The sequence below is a fragment of the Manacus candei genome, unplaced genomic scaffold, assembly GCF_025592945.1.
Source record: "Manacus candei isolate 608988 ecotype Guabito, Panama unplaced genomic scaffold, ASM2559294v1 h1tg000034l, whole genome shotgun sequence".
NCBI classification, from domain to species: domain Eukaryota; kingdom Metazoa; phylum Chordata; class Aves; order Passeriformes; family Pipridae; genus Manacus; species Manacus candei.
This window is the reverse complement of record NW_026138082.1, coordinates 3,646,459-3,669,059: the sequence shown is the minus strand read 5'-3', so window position 1 is coordinate 3,669,059 and position 22,601 is coordinate 3,646,459. Positions and strand designations below refer to the sequence as shown.

The window sequence follows — 22,601 nt, the reverse complement described above, 5'->3', positions numbered from 1 at the left end:
AGGTATAGGAAAAAACACTTGGCATCATTTAAGGAGCTCTGGCATATACCAGGTAAAAACAACAGTATGTGGGGATGTATAGCAACTGTGAAAAAAGGGCTGCCTTTTGCACAGTAAGTACAAAAAAACCCACAAGGCACATATGCTTTTAACACCTGGAGCTTAAAATACAAGGCAAAGGTATAAGGTGAAGGAAAAATATGTTCTGCTGCATATTCTATATTTTTCAATGGTTAAAATGTTGGCACATTTCAAGATAGATGGTCAACCCTTCCCCCAAAAGCATGCTCTGCAAGCCAAGAATTGTTGCAATATATATCTGTCATTAGGTATCTATATGCTGTCTATGACATAATAAAAGTTGATTCCTGAGCTACGATATGGACATGATCTTAATAAGTGAAAACATAATAGAAAGAGTTTAACACAAGTAAAATTATCTAGAAAAAATTTTATCTAATAAGTCATGGAGATGAAAGTTTTTACCTGTCGTAGCTAACACAGATCTTGCGCTGTCCACCCAGGTCTCTTTCAGTCAAGGGAGCAAGCAAAGAATCACCCAGTGATTTTATTTTCAGGAAGTGGTGATAAGGACGGTGCTACAACCTGAGCTTGTACCATTATCACTTGCACACTCCCAGTGTACCATCCTTCCTTTTTTGTGAAGTCATTCACTTGCACCTTCGGGGTTTGTTTGCATTTAACTGTAAAGGTGGGTATCTCATTCAAAAGACCTTCTTAAAAATCTTAAAACACAGTTTAAACTTCAGTAATTTTAAAAGGACACTTCAAAAAGTATTTAATCAACCCTCATCAACTTTCCTAACTGTGCATGATGCTATATGTTATAAGACAGATTTTACTTCTAAGGCAGGTAATCAGAGTAGTGAAAATTTTCCCTGTATATCAGAGTAACTATGCTCCTTGGAGCTGTTAAGAAGTTTCTTTTTCTTACCTTTACATTTGGTAGCTATGACTGGTTAAAATCCTCGTAGTATATACACAATCTAACTATGCAGTTTCTTCAGTTTAGAGTTCCCATTACATATTGAAATCCAGCTTTACCCAACTTTGTGAGCACATTTTAAAAACATATTTCACTTACTCCTTATCAGTTTTATTGAGACCCAAGGTAATTTGCAGAGCAGCCATGACAAAGCCAGTGGCCACAGTCAGTTCCAGCCCTACTCAACACAGTCGAGGGGCAAAGAGCAGCAGAAGCTGCACAGCCAGAGCTGAAGTCACTGCTGAAGTCATCAGACAGGTCACCAGCAGTACTACAAGCGCAGGAAAGGCAGGACACAGAGCAAACAAGTGTTACTGGAGTCGGTGGCTCACTCAGCAAAGTTGTTTGGGAAAAGCTTCATGTTCTCCTCATATTTTTACAGGTGTGGTACCTGTAGCCTTGAAAGTTTTTATGGGTCATCTTGAAGGCAGTTAGATTTAGTGTAGGTACTGGGAGCAGGAAATATTATTCTGCTCTGTCTTCTTCAGTTACATAAATCAGGGCAAAGTAGATTTTGGAACAATTATGTCAATCACAGTATTTAAAAATCATTTTGCACCATTTAATACTGGCATTTATACACTGTGCAGAACGGAAAGATCCTCCGTGAGCATTACCTCATACAGGTAGTACTCATTTCCTACTGAGCAGTATGAGTAGGAGAAACAATCACAAATTTAGAAGAAAAACACATTTATACTTGTAAAAAAATTGCAGTGTAACTATACCTTTTGAAAACGCTTTTCAACATTGAAGCCCATGGATGCAATGCAAACCAAGTGGGTAATAGGAAAAGCCACGTCTGATTATGTGGAATTGTTCAAGTGGTGATGTGCGATTCTTGTTCAGTAGTTTGGAAGAACTTGAACTCAATTTTAGTGCGTCTTCTTTTGAGCAGGATGCAACTAGTCGTCTAAAATGTCCATCTTTCAGAAGCAGACTATGTCACATTTTTAGTCATCTTAAGTTTTCTTATGTTTGCCTGATATCTTACAATTTTCCTGCAAGCTGGAGTCATCTCAAAAATAAAAATTCAATCTAGGAAAATAGTCTACTTTGCTAGTTTCGATGTAAAAACATAAATTGCTTTCATACCTTTTTCCTATGTGAGTACACTAAGCACCAGGCTTTAGGTTTTGGTATACAGGCCAACTGCACCTGCACTACAAGCACTTTGCAGGGGCTGAAGTAGGGAAAATTCATGGTTGCCCTCATCCATTTGTTCACCCTGTGCCAGGCTCAGTGTAACTGCAGGACACTGGTGGGGAGATGGGAAATGCTCCTGGTGATAGCTATGACCTAGGGAAACCTCTGTGGTGATGGAGGAAGAAGGACAGAAGAGCTCTTTGTGTCACAGCTGTCATTTTCTTCTCCCAGCTTTTCCCTCTGTTAAAAGATTCAGGGTAAGTTTGCTCTCTTTCTCTCTCTCACACCAGGCAGGGATATACCAAAAATCAGAAATAAGGCACAGAGAGTGGAAGAAATGAAAATTCTTAAACATTCCAATAGTAATAATTGGTCTAAAAATATACACTTTCTGCATGAAGGGAGGAAAGGGGAGAATGAGACCAGTGTTTCTGCTAGGTTTTATGTATTAAATTTGTACCCCTTCAGCATCTGGAACAATATGGCCACACAGGCCTCTTTTAAACCAACCAGTCCTGTTACCAAGCCAGATCTCCCCATTGAAAGGGATTAATCCCAGCACAGTTGCACTCCCACCAGCTGCAACTCTGCCTCTCACCCTTGTGCTGGTCCACACTTGCACCCAAGTTAGATGTCACTGAGACACAGTCATGGATGAGCTGATACAGGGTTGTATGATGGGTCTTGTGGATGGGGTATGTGATCAGAGAATGACACCCTCCTCTACAGGGGCAAATTTAGGAGCTCCATTCTCAGACGTCCTGTGTACTTTTTGTATAGCACACAGGCAAAATCCCAAATAGTTGCTGATTTAAATAACAAGCATATTTGAGGACAGCTGTATGTTTGTTAAATGGAAGCTCCATAATGAACAAATAATAAACCTAAAAGAGATTAAATAGTATAAATATTATAACTATAGACAGTCGGCAGATGACAGGCAGCAGGACCATTATGTGGGGAATCTGATTTAAGTAGAACGGGATTTTTGGCACCTATTCTGGAATGCAACACCTTATCCCACTAAAATACTTATATATTTAGCTTCTCACTTCTTCACATAGAAATTATGTAATCATTAAAATACAGTATCATACTTAGTCATTTTGAGCTCATCATGCCTTAAGTCATAGATTTTACACATCTTCTTCTCTACTATGGTTTGCTTGATAATAGTATTTTCTATGTATACTTTTAACTGTAACTATTATGAGAGCTTTGAGTAGAAATACAAAACAAGAACATACACTTTACCACAGCACAGTAATGAATGAAAACCACAGAAATTTGTGTCTGAGAGCTTTTCATGTGCAGTGTGACTAGGTATCTCTTTGCTGCATACATTTTTAGTTCAGTGACATAGAGTTAGCTTGTGGCATTTCTCAATTTTTCCTTTGTTTGAATTCTCAAAAATTTTAGATTCTTCTTTTTATGTTTTTTTCTTATTTTAAGTTTTTTTAATAGTGTCATGTGCTCACATGTTTTGAATCCTTTTATTTGGAAGTCTCCCAGAACTGTATCACCAGTCTCTCTTTTAATTTACCTGTGAAGCAAAATTTTCCTTTCCATTCCTCCAGAAGTCATAAAACAGTTGTAGGTTAAACAAAAATATTTAACGTGTATGACAGGTCTTCCTGATATACTGCCAGCTATCTCTCACAGACATCCTTTTTGAGCTGTCTTTGCTTTACATCATCTCATGGCATACTGGATGGCAACAACAAGCACCCGTCTGTTCACGTGTTCTTAGGATGGGTGCCCACAGAAAGGAAATCCCTGTAGATAAGAAACCACATTAAATCAGAGAACAACCAGAATGGAAAATAGTCCTAGATCTGTTTTATCTTTGTTGCAAACCAAGTCAGCCTAGAATGGATGCCAGTAGTAGCAAATGAGACACCACAGTGCATGTGAAAGGGCTCCCCTCTCCAACACAAATGCTCTGTTCTTATTTAATTCCCTGTTATTTTTCCCCTTGCTCCCTGACAGAAAGCTGTTCAAACATTCCCATTTTAGGGATGGTATAAGCATAAGAAAGGCCAAGGTTCCCGCTGATTACTTTTACAATAAGAGGCATCCTAGACTCCATGACATCTTAACTGAGGATGCTCATAGCTTTTTATATTCAGAACAGATCAGTAATCATTCAGAAGACTTTTCTGCCTATAATTTGCCAAGACTATGTTTAGTTTTTGGTTTTGTTTTTCAATCAGTTTTATTTGGGAACACAAAACAGAAGAACATAGTTCTTCTGCTGGCAGGAAGAAATGTCAATAGTTACATTTCTTTATTGAATCTTCAGGGGCTAAACCCCAAAAAATCCATATGGTCTTTGGCATACACCTTTTCCTTACCTATCCAGGACCAAAGGGAAGAGCAGTAGAACATATCGCTGTCCAGAAATACTTAGAGCAAGCAGCTGCCCAACAACGGTAAAGAAATTTCCCAGGATTTGGTGGGACTTGGTCCTACTCCAAATGCAGATATATCATTAGGAGGATATAGTAGGCCTTGTGAACCTCTACCTTCATGGCTCATTTTAAACTCCCTTTATGCATACGTTCTGTAACGAGATTGTTAGAAAATTAATCTATACTTGATTGATTCTCTCATCTCTAGTTGAAACATTAGCTGCTTCAGTGACTTTTTCCTGTGTCATATGCATTGTCATTTTGACTACCCACAGTGGAGCCTTACCAGCTCTGTGATGTTTTTCTTTTCACTTCTCAAATGCAAAGAAGACAGTTCTCAAATCCTCTCCTTATTTTCTTTCTTACGTGATATTTCTTTGCATCAGAACAGCCTAACAGCCTCATTAAGAGGAGTAAATGCACAGATAGGTGGTATCAGTCATTAATAGTTACTGAACAAAAACAGGCAGAAAACCAGTTTATCTTGGCTCAGTCAGGTTCTTGATCTGGTCTGGACTCACCACACTACACAAGAGTGCTCAATGACATAAAATGTACATAAGAAAGAACTGTATGTTACTAAGTCTACGGAGGTTAGTCGTACTGCAGGTGTCGCAATGGCCAGGGAAGCACTTTTAGCATCCAAACGAACTTATTTTTATAGCCACACTCCAGTAATGTTTCTGCAACACTGAAAAAATTATATCTTACTATAACTCTGGTATGTCTACAAAAATGAAGGTTTTTTTTTAAATGTTCAATGTCGTTTTCTACTGTGTTGCCTAATTTCATTGGTGAGTAATAAATTGGGTCTCTTTTGGGAATCTTCCCCACCCAACACCATCTGAGTCAAAAAGTTGCCGATTTCCAAATGTATAAACAAATAAATAAAAAATTGTACATATGAGACAGAAAAACAACCTCTTAATCAGCAGTTTGGCCTATTATTATGCTCAGCATGTGCTAACAATACCTCCTGGCAGGCTCGTATTCTGATTCCCTGTGCATGCCAGAGCCTGACTGTGAGATAGATCTTAATTGCTACTGCTGTCCAGATCAAATCTAGAAAAGTAGTGCCTACTTCTTGCTAAAGATTTACTCACTGGACAAGTACCTTAAGACAGAATAAAAACTCTGAATTGTCAAGGATCAGGAAAAAGAAATGCCAAACAAGCCAAAGGACTCGTACAGGATTCACTATTGGGAAATTTGGGGTTCTGCCTGTGTTTTCAGACCTTTCACACCCATAGTTCCCACTTCTCTTAGGAGCTGAGATGGTTTGCAGTGTGTTGCTCCCAGAAATGTCCTCCCTGAATGAATTCCCCCTGTAGTTTTACGGCACATGTCAGTCAGACAAACATATGTTCACAAGACCTGTTCAGTAATTTCGTTAACTGCAGATGTCAAGAACTAAGACAAAATAATACAACACACATCAGATTGAATATGGTTAACTAGGTTGCATTTAGTTTATTAATTTCATTCATATACATAGATGACTTTGAAAGCACCATGTGAAATAGCCAAGATAAAGTATAAGAAAATGTCACAGGAAAAGATTTCTATATGCAATGTGTCAGTGTACCTACTGTGTTTCATACATACTTTACATTGAAAACCAAAAAACCCACAGTTTTCAGAGGATATACACATTTTATTTTGAAATGGCAAGTTTCGTTTATTAATATGTAAAAAAATAAATCTACAATAGCAACAGTGCAAACACATCAGAACTCGCATGGCATACAGAACACAAACGAATAAAAATTATTATACAAAGAGCTCAATGTTTCCTTTGCTACTGGCTATGATGTGTACCACGAACAACAGAGTGAAGAATAAACTGCAACTTAAACAGGAAGATGAGCTGCATATTACTGGCTCTGTCTTGTATGGTCTCTCTATTTCAGGGGGTAAAGCTGTCATGCCTTGGATCTGCAATTAAAATAACAAAAAATGATCAGAGTTTTGCCACATAGGATTAGAAAACTATATTTTGCTCTTAAGCTAACTGGAGCTTGCATGAGAATCTATTGTTAGTTTTGTACTGGGGTTATGATTCTTATTGTGGAGACATCAAGCTCAGTAAAAATATTGATACATTACATGCCAAATGATCAGCCAGTGTGCACATCCTATGTTTTCAGCTCAAGAGCAGCTGTGTACATTGGCATCCTCTCCAGTAAAGCAAGGTTATGCCGTGGTTGGTTGATTTGAGTGACCTTTTTTTGCTTAGTAGAATTGTTTGGTTGGTTTAGTTGGTGTTTTCATCCTTCTGGCAGAAAAAATCAGAAGTTTACAGTGGCACAGTGCTGTAGGGATATAGGATGATATCTGAATATGTTCATTTCTATGTACAAGGCTTACACTTCCATGTACAAAGCAGCTAATTGTGTACACAGTGTTTCACAGAATCACAGTCTGACTGAGGTTGGAAGGGATCTCTGGAGGTCTGGAGGATCTAGAGGATCTCTGGTCCTATGTCCCTGCTCAAGCAAGGTCGCATACAGCAGTGTCATGTTTCTATAAACTGAGCGTTTTCCACTTTCCCCTTAGAAGTCAGTGCAATTTTTATTGGGTTGGACATAACTACATGTTTGTTATGGTTTTGATATGCAATTAGAGACATTTGTATGTGCTGCGTGGCTTGCTTTTCCTAAATGTACTCCCTATATATTAAAGAAAATAATCTCTGCAAAAGCAAGCTCCTGGGCACAAATACTTTTGAAAGTCTGAATGTCCACCTGTACAGCGTGTGCTTGCTTTGGGTTTTTTTCCATGTTCAATTGTTCTGCACTGCAGAAAAAAACCCAAACACCTAAATATTGACTTAATCCTAGCAAACACAACACGAAACTAAAACTGATCAAGGGACCATCACTATAGAAGAATGAAGGTATTTTCAACTCAGTTCCTCTGCTTCAATTTTTTTTCAGTCTTTTAACAACTCACGGACTGTTTGGCCATTCACGTTAAATTTATTCTTGATTTTGATGTGAATGGTCATTTTAGTGTAATATCACTAACGAGTGAAGGGAAAGGAAGGAGTCCTAATCTTAGCTTTGATGAATACGCCCTATTCATTTGAAATAGGAAACTATGATTAAAAGGAAGAACTAAGAATACCCAGTTCAGTGAGCTCATTCTTTGACTATGTTTTTTAAGTTGTAAGTGTTGCTCCTTCATCCTGTAAGATAAAGAGGAACAGCATTTTCCAGAAAGTATACCATTAGAAAAAAAGAAAAAACAGCTTATTCCTGCTTGATAAAATTTCTGTCATCATCTTAACTTGTCCTCTGACAAATAATCAGTGAAAGAGCGGATATGCAACTGCTACTGCTCAGTTGTAATGATCAAGAAGTTTAACCAAAACTGGTGAATAATCACGTGGAGGGCTATGATGGGACAAATACTAGAAAAAACACAAAACCTCTTTGATTACTTATAGTACACAGTATTTCTTGGACATCCCATGGGCAGAACCGTCTAATAGATGTTGGAAAAATCTGAGAACACCACTGCAGGAGGGGCAATTTCTCCACCACCTGAAAAGACTGCGGGACATGCTATGAGACACCACAGGCTTATTTCCAGGGTGAGGAGAATGAGGCAAATGTCCTTTCCTAGGAAGTATTTCATTAGTAGTATCTTCTGTCCGCTCTGGTATACTGGACTGAAATCACCATAGGAAATAAGCCAGTAAAATCAGACCATCTCCCCTTCAGAGCAGAAAATCTCAAAAAGGTAAAAGAGCCTTGAACTTGGAGTCTGTAAAGGAGTTCAAACAAAAATACATATTTTTCATCATTCCTTTCAGGGATGATACTACATGCACTAGCCATTCTTAATGAACACACATCAACACTAATGATGACAGCTTTTCCCAGCAGTCCTAGAAAAATACCAGTAGACATTTGGAATAAATAATAACTTACTGGGCAATTATTTTTTATCTTACAGGCTTTTTTCATCAAGAGAATAGGAAAGGGAAACCTATGGAAGATAAAATCTTACAAAGGTGCACAGGGGAAACAGACAATACAAATGTACTTTCTTTGGCCCAATACTATAGACCATTCTGTGATACAAGACAAACAGAAAAGCAAGAGATATTGGAAGAGTACTCATATAACTCTAGGTTGTCTACATGCCTGAGTTAAGAAAGTAGATTCTTGAGGCTACCTTATGCAGTCAATAAGCTTATGCCTAGAAGGTGACTCAGAGAGGAAACCCGATTTGGGTTTGAACGGGTTTGAATCACCCATCTCAAGACCCTAACATAAGTCCCTGACCATGAAGGCAGCCAAGGAAAAACAGCTTCCTGACTCAGTCACGTAATCCGGACATGTGTGGTTACTCTCTGACCAGTCCCAACCACACTGAAAGACTCCATTCTTCTATTACCGGTCCCAAGTGCTGATCAAAACTCCAATTTTTCTCTTTAAATGCTTCTAGAACTCAAGTTAGGTGAAAGCATTGATAAAACTTTCTCATCATTTGTTATTGTATGTAAATGCAATATAGCCATGTAAACATTCTAAAGATATATAACCAGATATTTATTCATATACAATGAAAGAGACTAAATCACATTTTTTTCACAACATTGTTGCTTCCTTTTCAACACACAGACTTACCGACCATTCTGCATTATCTGTTTTTGAACACCTCACGTTCACAGGTAGTTTAAGAACAAGTTTATTATAGGAGAGACCCTCTGATCTGGACCATTTGAATTTGTTCATTGCATCCATAAAAGATAGGTTTTTATATTGCTTAGGACTCTTGATAATGAAAGGCCAAGTCCTAAAAAAAAATAAAAATAATTACAATTAGATTTTAAAAACCCCAAAACATAAATACTATCAAGTTGGAACTGATGAGGAAAAGCTTTTGGAGAATCTCCTCAGAAAAATAAATGTACTATTACTGTGTACATTATGCATAGCTCACATTCACAGTTAAGTTCTATTCTACTGAAAAGTGAAGCAGTTTCATTGATTTTAACAGACTTAGGACTCTTTAGGACTTGTTGCCAGACGCTTTTAGAAACGAAGGACTTCAAGAGTTACATTGCTGTTCTCTGATCTACAAACTGAATACACAGGCAGTACAAAACAGATCTTCTGCTGTAACTTCTCAAAAAAAAAAACAAAACCAAAAAAAACCCACACCCTCTCTGAGGTTTGGCAGGCCAGGTTGCCAAGAAACATTTGCCATTAGAAAGCTGCTTCCAGATGGTTCTGCCAAGCTCTGGTCATAACTCAGATAATAGGTCAAAACCGAGCCTAACATCACAGGAGTTGCTCTGACATGCATTGGTTGGCAGCAGAGAATAACTGGTTGTGTGGACATTGCCTTTTGGCATGTTCCTACATGCTGGCTGCAAAGGGGTTTTTGGCCAGAGGTGGTATAGAGAGACCTGCTGCACTGCTCTTTTGCTCACACGTGGGAATCCTCCCATGAACAAATGGCGACAGTCCCACTCCCCACCAGCCAAAAGTGTGGAAAGGGAAGGAATGAGATTTCTTGTCTTTCATTTAGTAAAGAAAATTTAGTAAAGAAGATTAAAAAATAGTAACAAAGGAAAATTAGGAAAAAATCCAAAAAAAACTAAAGAAAATCTTTTCCATTCTTCCTGCTTTCTCCTTGTATGACTCTACTGGGATGAATGAAAACAATATGGTGGACAGGTCAAGTTCTTAAAAACATAAAATCCAATACAGCTAGTAGAAGAACAAAGGTATTCAAAACTTTATCTAAGTAACCTAATTAATATTTTGGTTGGAGCATGAGTTGTCTTTTCAAAGCACTTTAGATAACACTCTGTCTTATCTTGCAGTAGGCTGTCTCCCATTTGCTTTGGGTAAATTGCCTATGCCAGAGTTCTATGTCCACTATGTTCTTGATGTCCACTCAAACTCTAGGTATTGAGCACATAATTTTAATCAAACACCTATTTGACACTATTGTGGCCCAATTACTTTCATCTGAGCTCCTCGTGATTTAAACCATTGACCAAAAATGTTTTAAAGTGAGCTATGGTGCCTTGCTCCTGCTTCCAGTTTGTCTTCATGTGTAAATTGAGAGAGACTTTAGAGGAGTCAGTGAAGCAATTCTAGTGTTAGACTGATACAAGAGAGATGAGTATCAGGTCACATATCCTTAGGCTGACAGAGCTTAATGAAACAAGAACTGTGGATTAGGTCATAAATACTAGAGGCATTAATAATCTCCTCTTCTAATTACTATTCCATTTGTGGCAGACAGTCTGCATACTTAGTCTATTCAGAACATCCTTATTTCCCCAGGCCAAATGTGCATTTTTTCCTTAAGTACAGTTATCATGAATGAACACTCAAGAGAGCATATATTTGTTAGAATATTTTCTTTCTAAGCTCAGAGAGACTCTTTTAGCTAGGACTAATTTAGAAACTCTGTTCTCTCTGTATTAAAAGAGGTCGCAAATGGAAATAGTGTGGAAAATTAAGTAGACATTCATTGCACCATGCATTCCTTCAAACTCTTCTTTCTTAAATGTAAATTTCAGAACTAAGACCACCAAGCCTGTACATCAAATTATTTTGCAGTAATAGTTTTATATGTTTTGTTAAGATAAACTCTGTAAGGAAAGACAACTTTTAAAATGTAAATGTGGTGACACAATAGTAGTCTATCCATTTGATTTTAAAATCTTGCTATTACCTTAATTTAGTGCAACCAACAATACAAATTTAATTCACCTTTCACTGCTAATAGTGCATTTTACTTTTTACTGTTTAATTTTTTTTCTGCATTTCATTCATTTGGGAACTTTCCTCTTTTGATTGTTCTCACTGTTTGCAATCACTTCGACTCTTGATCTGCTGTTGAGATGCTTTAATTTTAAGCATTATGAAGGAGACTTAAAACTTGAAATAAACTCTTTGTTGACTTTTATGTATTCAAACAGATTTAACCTGTCTATAATAGACTTCCTCCTATCTCCTAGCAAAATTTAAGTTTTATGTTAGATTCTGGAAATCATTCTTAATGAGTGATATTGTTGTGCAGGTCATTCCATTGACATTAAAAAACAGAAAAGGCAGATCCAACAGCAAACTGGGAAGCATTTCGTTTTCGATGAGAACTGTCACGAAGAAGAACACTTCTATCAATTTACTGGAGAAACTCCAACACTCTATATAAAATTCACCGATTGTTCACTGTTGTTTACTCCAGCAGTCAGCTGCCAGCTGAAGTGCATGGACCGTTATGGTGATTATTATGGAACCTGAGTTGCCTAAATGGTAATGGCCCCCAAACCCCACCATTCACAGAAGGGCTATTTAACATTTGTGGAGTACTGAAGTTGACAGATCTTACAACAAAATAATATTATCCCTTTTGAGCAGAGGAATGGGCCAATAGTCAGATCTTGTGGGTTATTTTGATTAGGAACCAATGTTGATGAATGAGCTAGGGGTTTTTCTTTCTGATATGGATTTACTACTCAAAAATGTGCAGTGTTCTGTTTTCCTCAACAGTAGGAGTCCAAGGCTTGGGAGAGTGTGTCTTTACACAAGATTGCAAGCCCCTGTAGCCAACAGTTCACCTAAAAAGCTCTTTGCTTCTTCTTGGCTAGAATTCTAACACTACTTTCATGTTTTTCTCTCTACTCACCTTGTACATCAACCTCTGACTCTTCCAAAGCCTTCTTTTACTGGTCCATATCATGGTCCTTATCTACCATTTATCTTTTACTATGGACAATGTAATATTCTCTCAATCCCTTCCCTTCCTTTCTACCTTACAAATTCTTCCCTTTTTGTGCACTTTTGTCAGCAGAATTGCTGACAACAAATCTGCTCAGGGTGATTCAATACTTACACTCACAAACTCCTTTTTCAAAATTATTTCTCTATATATGAAATGTTGGTATGTTTTAATAAATTGATAGATTTAAAACATTAATATGTAGTCTACAATCATAGATGGTTGGGGTAAAAAAAAAACCCTGATGTGAACAATATAATCTTTTTAAAAGAAGAAACTGCTTTCCTATCAAAAGAAAAAAAAAAAGGCAGAGTAATTTGGCAGGAAAAATACTTATCAGCACAGCATATTGATCAAAAGAAAGCAGCATGAGTGACCATGTTGCACTACCAGAAAGAAAAGTTGTCTAAAAATTATTCTATAACCCCATAGACAGAAGTAGAGGTGCTACACATATTCATAAACATTTTGCATACCTGACTGGTCTATAGATTTCCTTAACTCCAATGAACTGGAGCTGTTCCATTATATCTGGAATACTCGCACATCGGGTGAGGTTGATTCTTGGGTAATAGAGCAGATATGACAGGCACATTTCATTCCTGGTGCTCAGACCACCCTGAAAATGGGATTTTTCTTTTAATCAAGGTAGCATTGGAATCCCACAAATGAAATCACTGATTAGCATTTATATGCTAATGAAATGTGTATCAGGAGGCCAACTCAGCAAGTTTATCTTGTATGCTAGGTTATCAAGTAACAAGAAGTTATTACACAATTAATTACAAAATATTTAGCAAGCTCAAGCAATAGCTTCTAAGATAAAAAGACCACAGAAAGAACATCTATGAATAAAATAAGACTCATATTATGTTGAAGAGTACTATCTGAGAAGTTCAGGTTTGCTTTCAGTTGCCTCCAAGGTACTTATATCAACCATGTTTCAGAAAAGGGTTTCAAAGTGGAACAGAGGTAGAAAAAAACCTGGTAAGATAATTGATCTGTTAAATAAGAAATTAAATAAGCATTGCCTAGTAAAATGGAGATTGGGATGGAATATGTATCTCTCTGGACTCTGCTTGTAAGTACTCATGAAGATAAACAGTAAGAAAAAAATCATTTATTTATGCTAACAGACAATGTTGACTCAAGAAAAAATGAGCACTAATTATAAAAGAATTAATTATAGTAACATTTCTAGAAATAGAATCTTAAACACTCTTCCATTGAGTAACATGGGGCAAACAACTACTTTAAAATTAATCTTGGTAAATATGAAGATTATGAGCTACATAATCCTAAATCCTGTGTGGGTACAGTTCCACAAATCTCATGGAATCACAGGAATGGGAATGGAGAAGACAAAACACATGAACCAGGGGCCAAGAACTAGTGTGGTCACCACACAGAAAAACAGGAGAAAACCTCAAACCCCTCCATTCTTGCTATTTTGTTTCTTAATATAACTACTGCATGTGCCTACATGCAAGCCATGATTCAAGGAGAAGTATCCCTGAGCTCACTGGATGCCAGGAACAGTTCTTCCCTGCAGAACAGAAACCCCTCAGGTCTCACCTCCTAGAGGTTTGGAACCAGTCCCTCCCCAGTAAGCAAGATCAGATCCATGTGAAGGCAGCTATATGCCTCCCATAGGCATACTGGGTCTGGCATCACTCTACATTTTTGTAGCCAACTGATACAGTCCAGCTCGTGTGCCAACACCCAAATTTCTTTTACCTCCAAAACCAAGTGGCTGCATCACAATGGCCAGTGCCAACCTCTAAAGCTGCACCTGGGAGACTGCACTAACGTGTACCAAACCTGAGCTGGACCCCCTTGATGGGGGAAGGGTCCTCGGCTCCTCTTCCCAGTCCAAAGGAAATGCATTCTGCCTGGATTCTACATTAGGCACAAAACTAAACAGTCCAGTAACATCCTGGTCATATCTTAAGTAAAAATCAATACATAAGAACTGGCAATCACAATGTCGGGGAAAAACATGTAGTAAGTCCATTAAAATAATTCATTAGAATTTGCAGAATTTGCATGTAAATACATGTTGTGATGAAAGCATTCCTTATACTAGCAAAGTTTGACTTTTAAAGATTTTTTTGTGAGCTGAAGTGCTTATTGTTATAAACTAGTCATATGAATGCCTTATGCTAGAGATAAGACTATGATCACCATCATTCAGAAGATTTTAAAACCTAAGAATCTGTGAAAGGAAAGATAATACATAATTGCATGCACACAGGCCTTAACAAGTAAGTTCACTTTTTTTAATAATGTTTTATGAAAAAGTTTCTAATCTCCAATATTGTCTGTGTACTTATTTTGATCCATTTAAATATTGCTTACCCATGTCATGCGAATTCGGTCCACAGTATTGTAGTGACATTCTGTGATTAAATTATCTCCCTGGAACACAAAATTCAGAAAGTTTGCAGTTTTGAAGCTTATTAACACCAACTTCAGGTAACCACAGACGACAGTGAGCACTTAAGAAATAAACATCAGAGCAGTGGATATGACTTTTTCAAAGAGAAGGGTTAAGTAATTGCCATATGCTAAGGCCTCGGCACTTAGCATTCATATTATCCCAGATTCTCGGGGATACCCCATGGATTTAAATAGAGTCTTATTAAGACTGTTGTCTGCATTTTTTTTAAATAGCAGTGAAGGTGCCCAGTTATCATCCAATTTCTGGAAAATTATATACTAGACGATGCATACAAATGATTCTTACTCCAAAACTCATCCAGTGCTACTTTACCCAGGCCAGTTTATCCTGCCAACTACAGCAGAAATATTTGGCAAATGAGGAAAAGAAGGTTTTCCACATCACAAAGGCAACTATTTCTCTGCCAAGCCTGGGAGTAGAGGAGTGGCAGGCAAAGACTTCACTGCATTGACAGATATGTATGGGAAAGGCTTAATACTTACCTTCTCAAGTGCATACAATTACCTTTTGGTGTCTTGACAAACTGATCAACTGTTTGCTAATACCTTTACTCCCTGTACCTAATCAACTACAAATCTCAAAATCACCACGATAACCAAGTGGAAGTTCAAGTATTCAAGGACATAGCCAGACACCAAAAACCTGGTATTTTTGTCAACTTCATGTCACAAGGTTGCCAAATATTTGTTTGGTTTGGTTTATTTTTCTTGTATCATCATCTTCCCTTATCACCCATTATACTTCCCTGAAAAAAATCAGATCACCCTTTAAAGGCTTAGATTTCCTCCTTTCCTGAAGGCTGTCTCATCACCAGATAAATGCCAGCAGAGTCTGTACTCCAGACCGCTGGAAGAAGGTGTGTCAGCTTCATGTCAGCCAAATGGAGATGGAGGTTTCTGAAGCAGCATGAACTGGCATTGCTTCACTACTTCCAGCAGGAATATGCTGGTTCCCACCAGAAAGATCTATGGCTTTCATAGGTTACGGACCGTATAATGTTCACTAAAAGTGTTCCTTTTGTGATATTTGATCTCTTGCTTCTAAACGGAGAAGAGTGTGTGAGCACGTGAAGAAAGCAAATAAACTGGACTCCACAAGCTAAAAGAAGGATACACCCTTGGAAGAGCTTCTGTGAAGTGAGAATAAGTAGAACTTACTTGAAAAATTATATTATTATTAGTTAATTGATTAGACTGTTATCTGAATTACACCAGATGATGTGTGCAAAGCTGCATTGGTAGTTTTGCATAAGATAAAAGCAAAGAAAGGCCTGAAAAAAGGCTTTCGACTCAAGGTGGGGTTTTTTTCATGTTGCTGATAGTATCAGATACCTTTTTTAGTCTTTCTGCTGTCTACTCCCTTATGTTCTTGAATTGTAAGAGGCCTTCTTCTATAATCTGCATGGATTTTCTTAAAAATATTACAAGCTTTCTCTGCAAACCTGTCATCCTCTGCCAGCCCTCTTCCTAAACCTTTCAACACTTCTTTCCTCAAGGAGGTAACATCAGTTTGTCTTTGAAGTCCCTGTAGAGTACAAGCAGTTTGACTTCAAAGAGTAAATGCTGCACTTGAACATCCAGGTTTTGCTGTAGAAATTAAACTAGAAATTTAGCATTTTAGCTTCTTGCCTTTAAAGTACAAATATCAAAGTATCCCAGTGTGGGAGAAGAGACAGAAGAGACAAAGAAACTTGAAAAGAAGTCTGGAAGTTTAAAACCATGGGGCTCCTGACCATACTTGAAGTTCAATGATTTCATTGGTCTTTTCTGACATTTTGTGTCTGATCGATTCTATTAAGTAACAGGCTTGTTCCCATGTACCAGGATAAGCTTCTCTGCTGGCCAGATCTGGAGCACCCAGAGTGTGCAGCACTAAACTTTCTGTCTTCAGGCCAAAACATCAAAAAATACGCTGGCTGGAACTAATAAAAGATGAGTGAATAATTTTTAAATGAATGACTCACACAAAAAACCCAGACTCTTTTCATGTGATATCTATGGATAGCTACTGCTTAATAAGATAACTGTAGCTGGAAATTTTCTATAAGTTATGTTACACTATTTTCACAAGCAGAATAGATAGAGTTGTATGATTTCTTTTTCAAAAGGGTTGTGTTTACAAGTGAAACCTCAGGCGGAAGATAAGCATGGAGCTTTCCTTCCAACAACAACAAAAAATGTGAAGCAAACAGAAGATATGGCTGATTTGTAGACATGTTTGCAAGGCTGGACATTTGCTGTGTGAAAAAACTGACGATGTGCTACTTGGTTCCAACAGCTCTGTAAAGCCATGCATTGACATTTCCATTATTCGTCTTGCTGGATGCACAAAGATGGCACAGCCAGGCACATGTGGGATTTGCTAATCTGCTTTGTTCAAATATTTGTGATAGTAAAGTTCAAATCAAGTAATTGTGGATATCAAACATACTCAAAGAATAGCTTGAATTGATGGACCAAGCCAGTTCTGTGGTGAATTGTGTGGACACTCCTGAGATAACGAAATTTTAATGCATTAGTCTGCGATAACTGGAAAAACTAACAAAACATTCAAAAATTCTATGATGCAATGGTAAGAAATTTCATAGCAAAATTAATCCTACATGTGAAAAAATGTTAGGCACATGATCTCTTAAAGAGTTTAAGGGAAAGAATGAAGTGTGTCGTACTGGCAAGATGGTTCTTTCTTCTTTCAGATACTGAAACTCCTGGAAGTTGAAGTCAAACTCATCATCATAAGCAAGCAGCTTCTGCTCCTCGCCATTATGGAAGTGGCGCATCCTGATAGCTCTGCCAGCAAGATGTGCATGAAGAAGGACTGCAAACACTTGAATCCCAGTAGGTCTCTCAGCACCTAGAGCCTGGCCAAGGGAAACCACTATTAGTGTGTCCAAATGCAAGGTAATGTCATGTAATGTAATGTACAGAGTGAAAATATATTAATTAATGCATTTTGCATTCATGCAGTTTACTGCAAAATGTAGTCTAGACTGAAACCAAACCTGTATGTGAAATTAAGGTTGTATACACACAAAAAAAAGGCTAGATTTTTTCTGTAATTATTTTTTACAAAAAACCCATGGTTTTACTCTTAGTACATACATTTTTTTAATGAAAATCAACTAGACTGCAAACAATTCTTAACAGTTTAAGACTTCCAAGGGAATCATACTATAAAACCTGCACATTATTTTAGTGCTAATGGCTGATACTGGAGAATGTGGATTTTTATTGTGAAAAACAATTTCTCTGTAGTTATGAATGATGTTGTCATCAATACCGTGCCAAGAGATGCACTTAAAATTGAGAGGCTGTAATAATAATATGCTCTATTTCCCATCTTCAAGTGAACTGGTAGTGAAATACTGTAAGTTCACATCTGAAATTTTTTGCAGGTCAAGAACATTTGAAAATTAACTTTTCCAAATTGATACAAATCTGATCTCACTCCCATTTAGATCTACTGATCTAAACTTCCAGTATGCTCAACTTTGGTTCTTGTTCAGAGCTTAAGGTAGAAATAGTCTCTTATTGCAGTACCTTTCAAGAACAGCCCTAGGGTCAGAAACCTCATGAAATAGATTACTCAAGTGTTTTAAGGCTGAAAAATGCTAGGAGAATATGCAATATTTAACACCTCCAAGAAGAAATCTAAATTCTGTGTCTGATTTGGCCTTCATAGTAAACTAAGTTCTTGATTCAACCTTTCCTTATAAAGGACAAAGTATATGAGAATCAACCATGATACATTAATCACAGATCTTGGACAATGCTTCCATTACCTGTAGAGATATTTAAGTTATCTTAATGAAACCAAGTATTTAATAAATGCATAAATGTACTTCGGGCCATACAACAAAACCTGGTCAGGTCTTTATTTTCTGTGGTTGGTCTAAGAATACCTTTCAGCCTTTACCTCATCATTAGGAGCCTTTTGCACATGCACAGGTCTGAATTAGTCTCAACATTTTTTCTGGGCTAGCTATTCCAAGTTATTAATAGCTTTGCCATGGAAAGCAGTGTATGCTTATATATTCAACACAAAATTAAAATATTGCAAGCACTGTGTCATCCAGTATTGCTCATGTAAGTAAAGCAGCCCGAACACCGAGCAGTCTTAAGACCCATTTCAAAAAGACTCAGCATTTTGGAGGGCAACATGTAGTACCAGATGCCTTTGCTCACATCAATCTTCCCAAGAAGTTAAAGTGACTCTCTAAAACTATTTCTATGAAGGAAAACCAATGGATTTAGGCAGGGGTCATACCTCTTCCAGGCATTCCAGCGTGCAGTGACCCTCTGACACAAATTCGGGCATGCCTGGTGGGATATTGTGGAAGAGGCTGACCCAAAGACCAGCTTCAATAACTCCAGCATCATATTTCCTTAAAACTGGAGTATAAATTAGCCTCAGACCAGAGTTATCTATCAAGCCTGCAACAAAAGAACACAGTGAGCCATGGCTATAAATCTGTATTTCAAACACAAAAAAACCAAAACCAAATTGTTTCACATTTTTCATGCTATGTCCTAAGTTTTTTACATGAAAATCGAGAAATCAACCTCAATAACCTGGAAATGAGTTCAAACTGTATTCAGGAAGTAATAAATAGGGGCAGTCCACAGGACAGTTTTTAAGCACAGTATCTTGTTCTCTTTGGTGTTTAGATGTGAAGGAAAAATATGTACTCTCTGTAGCCCTCCTGTCCCTTCCACTGAGATATTCAACACGGATTTCAGGGAAAAGAAGATAAATCACAGGCAGAAGAAACAATACAAGGAAATAATAAGACCTCAAAAGGTTCCGTGTATGATTTTCATATTAAATATTTAAAGCAAAGCTTAAAACTTTTGTGTTTTATATTCTTAAAAATTATCTTCTGCTTATGAATGTTATCTATTTCTTTGCCTGGAGTCTTAGCATTAATTATACTTTCCTTTGCTTAGGATTGCCTGTTACATTACAGCATACCTCAAATGACAAAATATGCCCCTTTTACAATCTCTCAAATTAAGAGAGCATCAACTAAACATGAACATTTGCTTACTAAATCCCAAACCTGTACATAACACCAGTACCTTGAGTGAGGCAGACAAGAGAATTACAGGGTATTTTAATGCTGCACTGTCTCAAGAACTTCTCTTGATTTCAAAAATTAGTTTGAAGAACCAAAGCCTGCTGTGAAGAGGATGAGTTTTTAACAGTCAAAAAGATATAGTCTATTTTGTTCACCTACATATGTTTAGCCATATGTTTGTTTGTGTAACAATTATGTTACCTTCATCATCTAAATGCTTACAATTATTAGTCATTCATATTAATTGAGATACACACAAAAAAGATTAATTTGTATTTGCACAACTGCTACATTCTGGTGGTTCACTTTTTCTTTGTATTTATGAATAATCGCTGAAATAATTTCAAATTTGAAAATTAAAAATGCAAAAGGGTATCAAGTATCTCAGAGAAGGTAAGAGGCTTCCTAGTGACCTATATTAGTCTTCTAAAAAACAGACATAGCAGTGCCTGAAGCCAAATTTTACACCAATATGATATTACAGTCTATTTTAAGATAAGTAAATAGCAGAGGGACACAGCAGAGACTGTTACCCAGTCACTAAAATATCTAAGATGGAGTACTGTATATAATTATTAAGGAACAAAGAATATGAACTGTGTATAGCCAATTAAAAATGGTAATCAACCATTCTGCAATACATGAATCATGACATTTATGGTGATATATCCTATCCCACAACATCACAACTTTAGTATCTGGGAATCCAAACTCGCTGCCTTCCTGGAGCTATTCATGAAATCTCATCAACTTGGATTTTTCCTTTGTGGAATTTCCCCCTCAAACTGGTTGCTAACATCTAAATGTCAGACACTTTTACGGTCTGTCAGAGTTTCTGATAAACAATCTGAAAAGAGGCCATCTTTCAAATGAAAAGTGAAGTTAAGGACTACAAAATCAGAAACATCCACATTAAATTAAAAATGTTTGAACTGCTCCTGACTGGGAGCCAACAGTGACTGCCAATCTGAGTCGATCAGGAAAACGTTACCCCAGGTCACAAAGTGAGGGAAACAGTGCAGCCTTTCACCATGAGACCCAGGCTGGGGTAACACAGATGACAGAGTACAAAACTGAAGGTCACCCAGTGGTGAGTTTGGTGTTGTGTCAGGAGAATTCTTTTGTCCCCATGTGAAGCAGATAGAGCACTCAGGTGTACGCTCTCACAGTCCTGGCACAACTTTATACTGTGTATTTTGCCAGGGAGGAGGAGATGTAGGACCTGGATTACAGGCACCCTTCCCTGCCTACACTGTCTGAATTTTTCCAGGTCTTCAGTGAGATCTTGTGTTCACCTGGGAGTGTCCCTGCAATTGTCCACATTGCTTGAAAAGGAAACAAAACATTATTGATTTCCAGCTTTTGTATGTGCCACCTGAACTAAACCAATGCTGTCATACAGCACAGTCAATTAAAACAAAATGATAAATTTAGGGACACAACCAAATCAGACACAGTTTTTCCGCATGTGACTTCTGAGGCTTGCAGGTAACATTTGATGGAAAAGCATACAATATCAAGGATGCAAACAAAGTTTATTGTATCCCATGCAAATGTGTATGCTAAAAGGACAGAGTCTGTCACTAAATAAATTAAAAAAATGATAGTTAATTTAGAACAACATGAAGGGGGAAAATGACAGTAAGACAGAACACCATAACCCACATAGTGGATTTTATTTTAAAACACAGGGGTGTAAAGAAAGGTCAGTACACTATGCTGTATTGGATTTTACTCAGTTCATGTATAAAAATCACCAGAATATTCTCAGGTACAGTAGCTAACAAACTTCTGCTTCAGAACAAAAAATATCTTTTCCAAAGACAGCTTCAAAGTTCCCCTGATTTTCTGAAGTTCATTGGTTTCTTCCTTTTACTTCTTCTAAATAAAATTTACTTTCAGGAGGAACATTTAAAAAACACTGTTATAAATTTAAAGTTTATCTTATAAGACAAACTGCTTTTACCCAGTGAATGGTCTAGCAATCTGAGTCTGTACTTCAACTTCAGAGACTGCCCACAGTTCAGGTAGATTTAAAAAAAAAAAAACTATAAAAATTAATAAAAGGATCATTTCCTGTGTTGCTGCCTCACAGTTTGAGTGCTATACTGCTTATTTTCATTCTGATTGGATTTCCCAGCAAACGGAGAGAGAGATAATAAGAAGAATGTAGTGATAAAAGGAGATTTATTCACCTGGTCCCCAATTTCTTGTATACCTGAATCTCTCACTGACTTTGGCTTAAACTTTTGAGAGCAGTGAGAAAAACACTGTGAATCACTTTTTCCTGTGATCAGGAAAAAGTAAGCCGTGGCTTTGTATTTGCTCTGTTCGCCACGCAATGCAGTGATGAGCACTTGTGCCTAGTACATTTTCCAATGTTGCATGTTTTAAAGACTGTGAGGCTACAAACCTTCTGTGTATGATGGATTGTCATAATGCACCTCCATAAGAACGAACAGAGGGTCAGATGCTGTGCCAATGGATAAGCCAACATGTGGAGGGTAGGTGAAGCCCTGGAAATCAATACATGCATACAGAGTTCAGGTATTTTTGCCACAGTTAAGAGTTAATTTCTCTTTATAAATACAGTGACTTCTTTTTGCAATGATATGATCATATTAATGATAAAATTTACAAAGGTAACTTCTTTTACAGCTTTGTGAACATGAAAATTTGATATAATATAGTTATTATATGCTCAGTACACTAAATAATTCTATCAGTGTAAAATAGCAGATCCCA

The 22,601-nt window shown here is 37.3% G+C and overlaps 1 protein-coding gene across 1 annotated transcript in view; it reads right to left on the bottom strand.

The window, feature by feature from the left end:
• Window positions 1–6,023: 6,023 nt before the first annotated feature.
• MOXD1 (monooxygenase DBH like 1) overlaps window positions 6,024–22,601 on the bottom strand; it is a 50,506-nt gene continuing 33,928 nt past the window's right edge. Inside the window, exons 6-12 of the mRNA XM_051792584.1 lie at window positions 22,270–22,372; window positions 19,046–19,212; window positions 17,448–17,639; window positions 14,677–14,736; window positions 12,795–12,937; window positions 9,201–9,369; window positions 6,024–6,498 (exon numbers count right to left, since the gene is read on the bottom strand). Of these exons, the coding sequence (XP_051648544.1) occupies window positions 6,334–6,498; window positions 9,201–9,369; window positions 12,795–12,937; window positions 14,677–14,736; window positions 17,448–17,639; window positions 19,046–19,212; window positions 22,270–22,372 (999 nt within the window). The 3' untranslated portion in view covers window positions 6,024–6,333. The remainder of the gene's footprint in view (window positions 6,499–9,200; window positions 9,370–12,794; window positions 12,938–14,676; window positions 14,737–17,447; window positions 17,640–19,045; window positions 19,213–22,269; window positions 22,373–22,601) is intronic.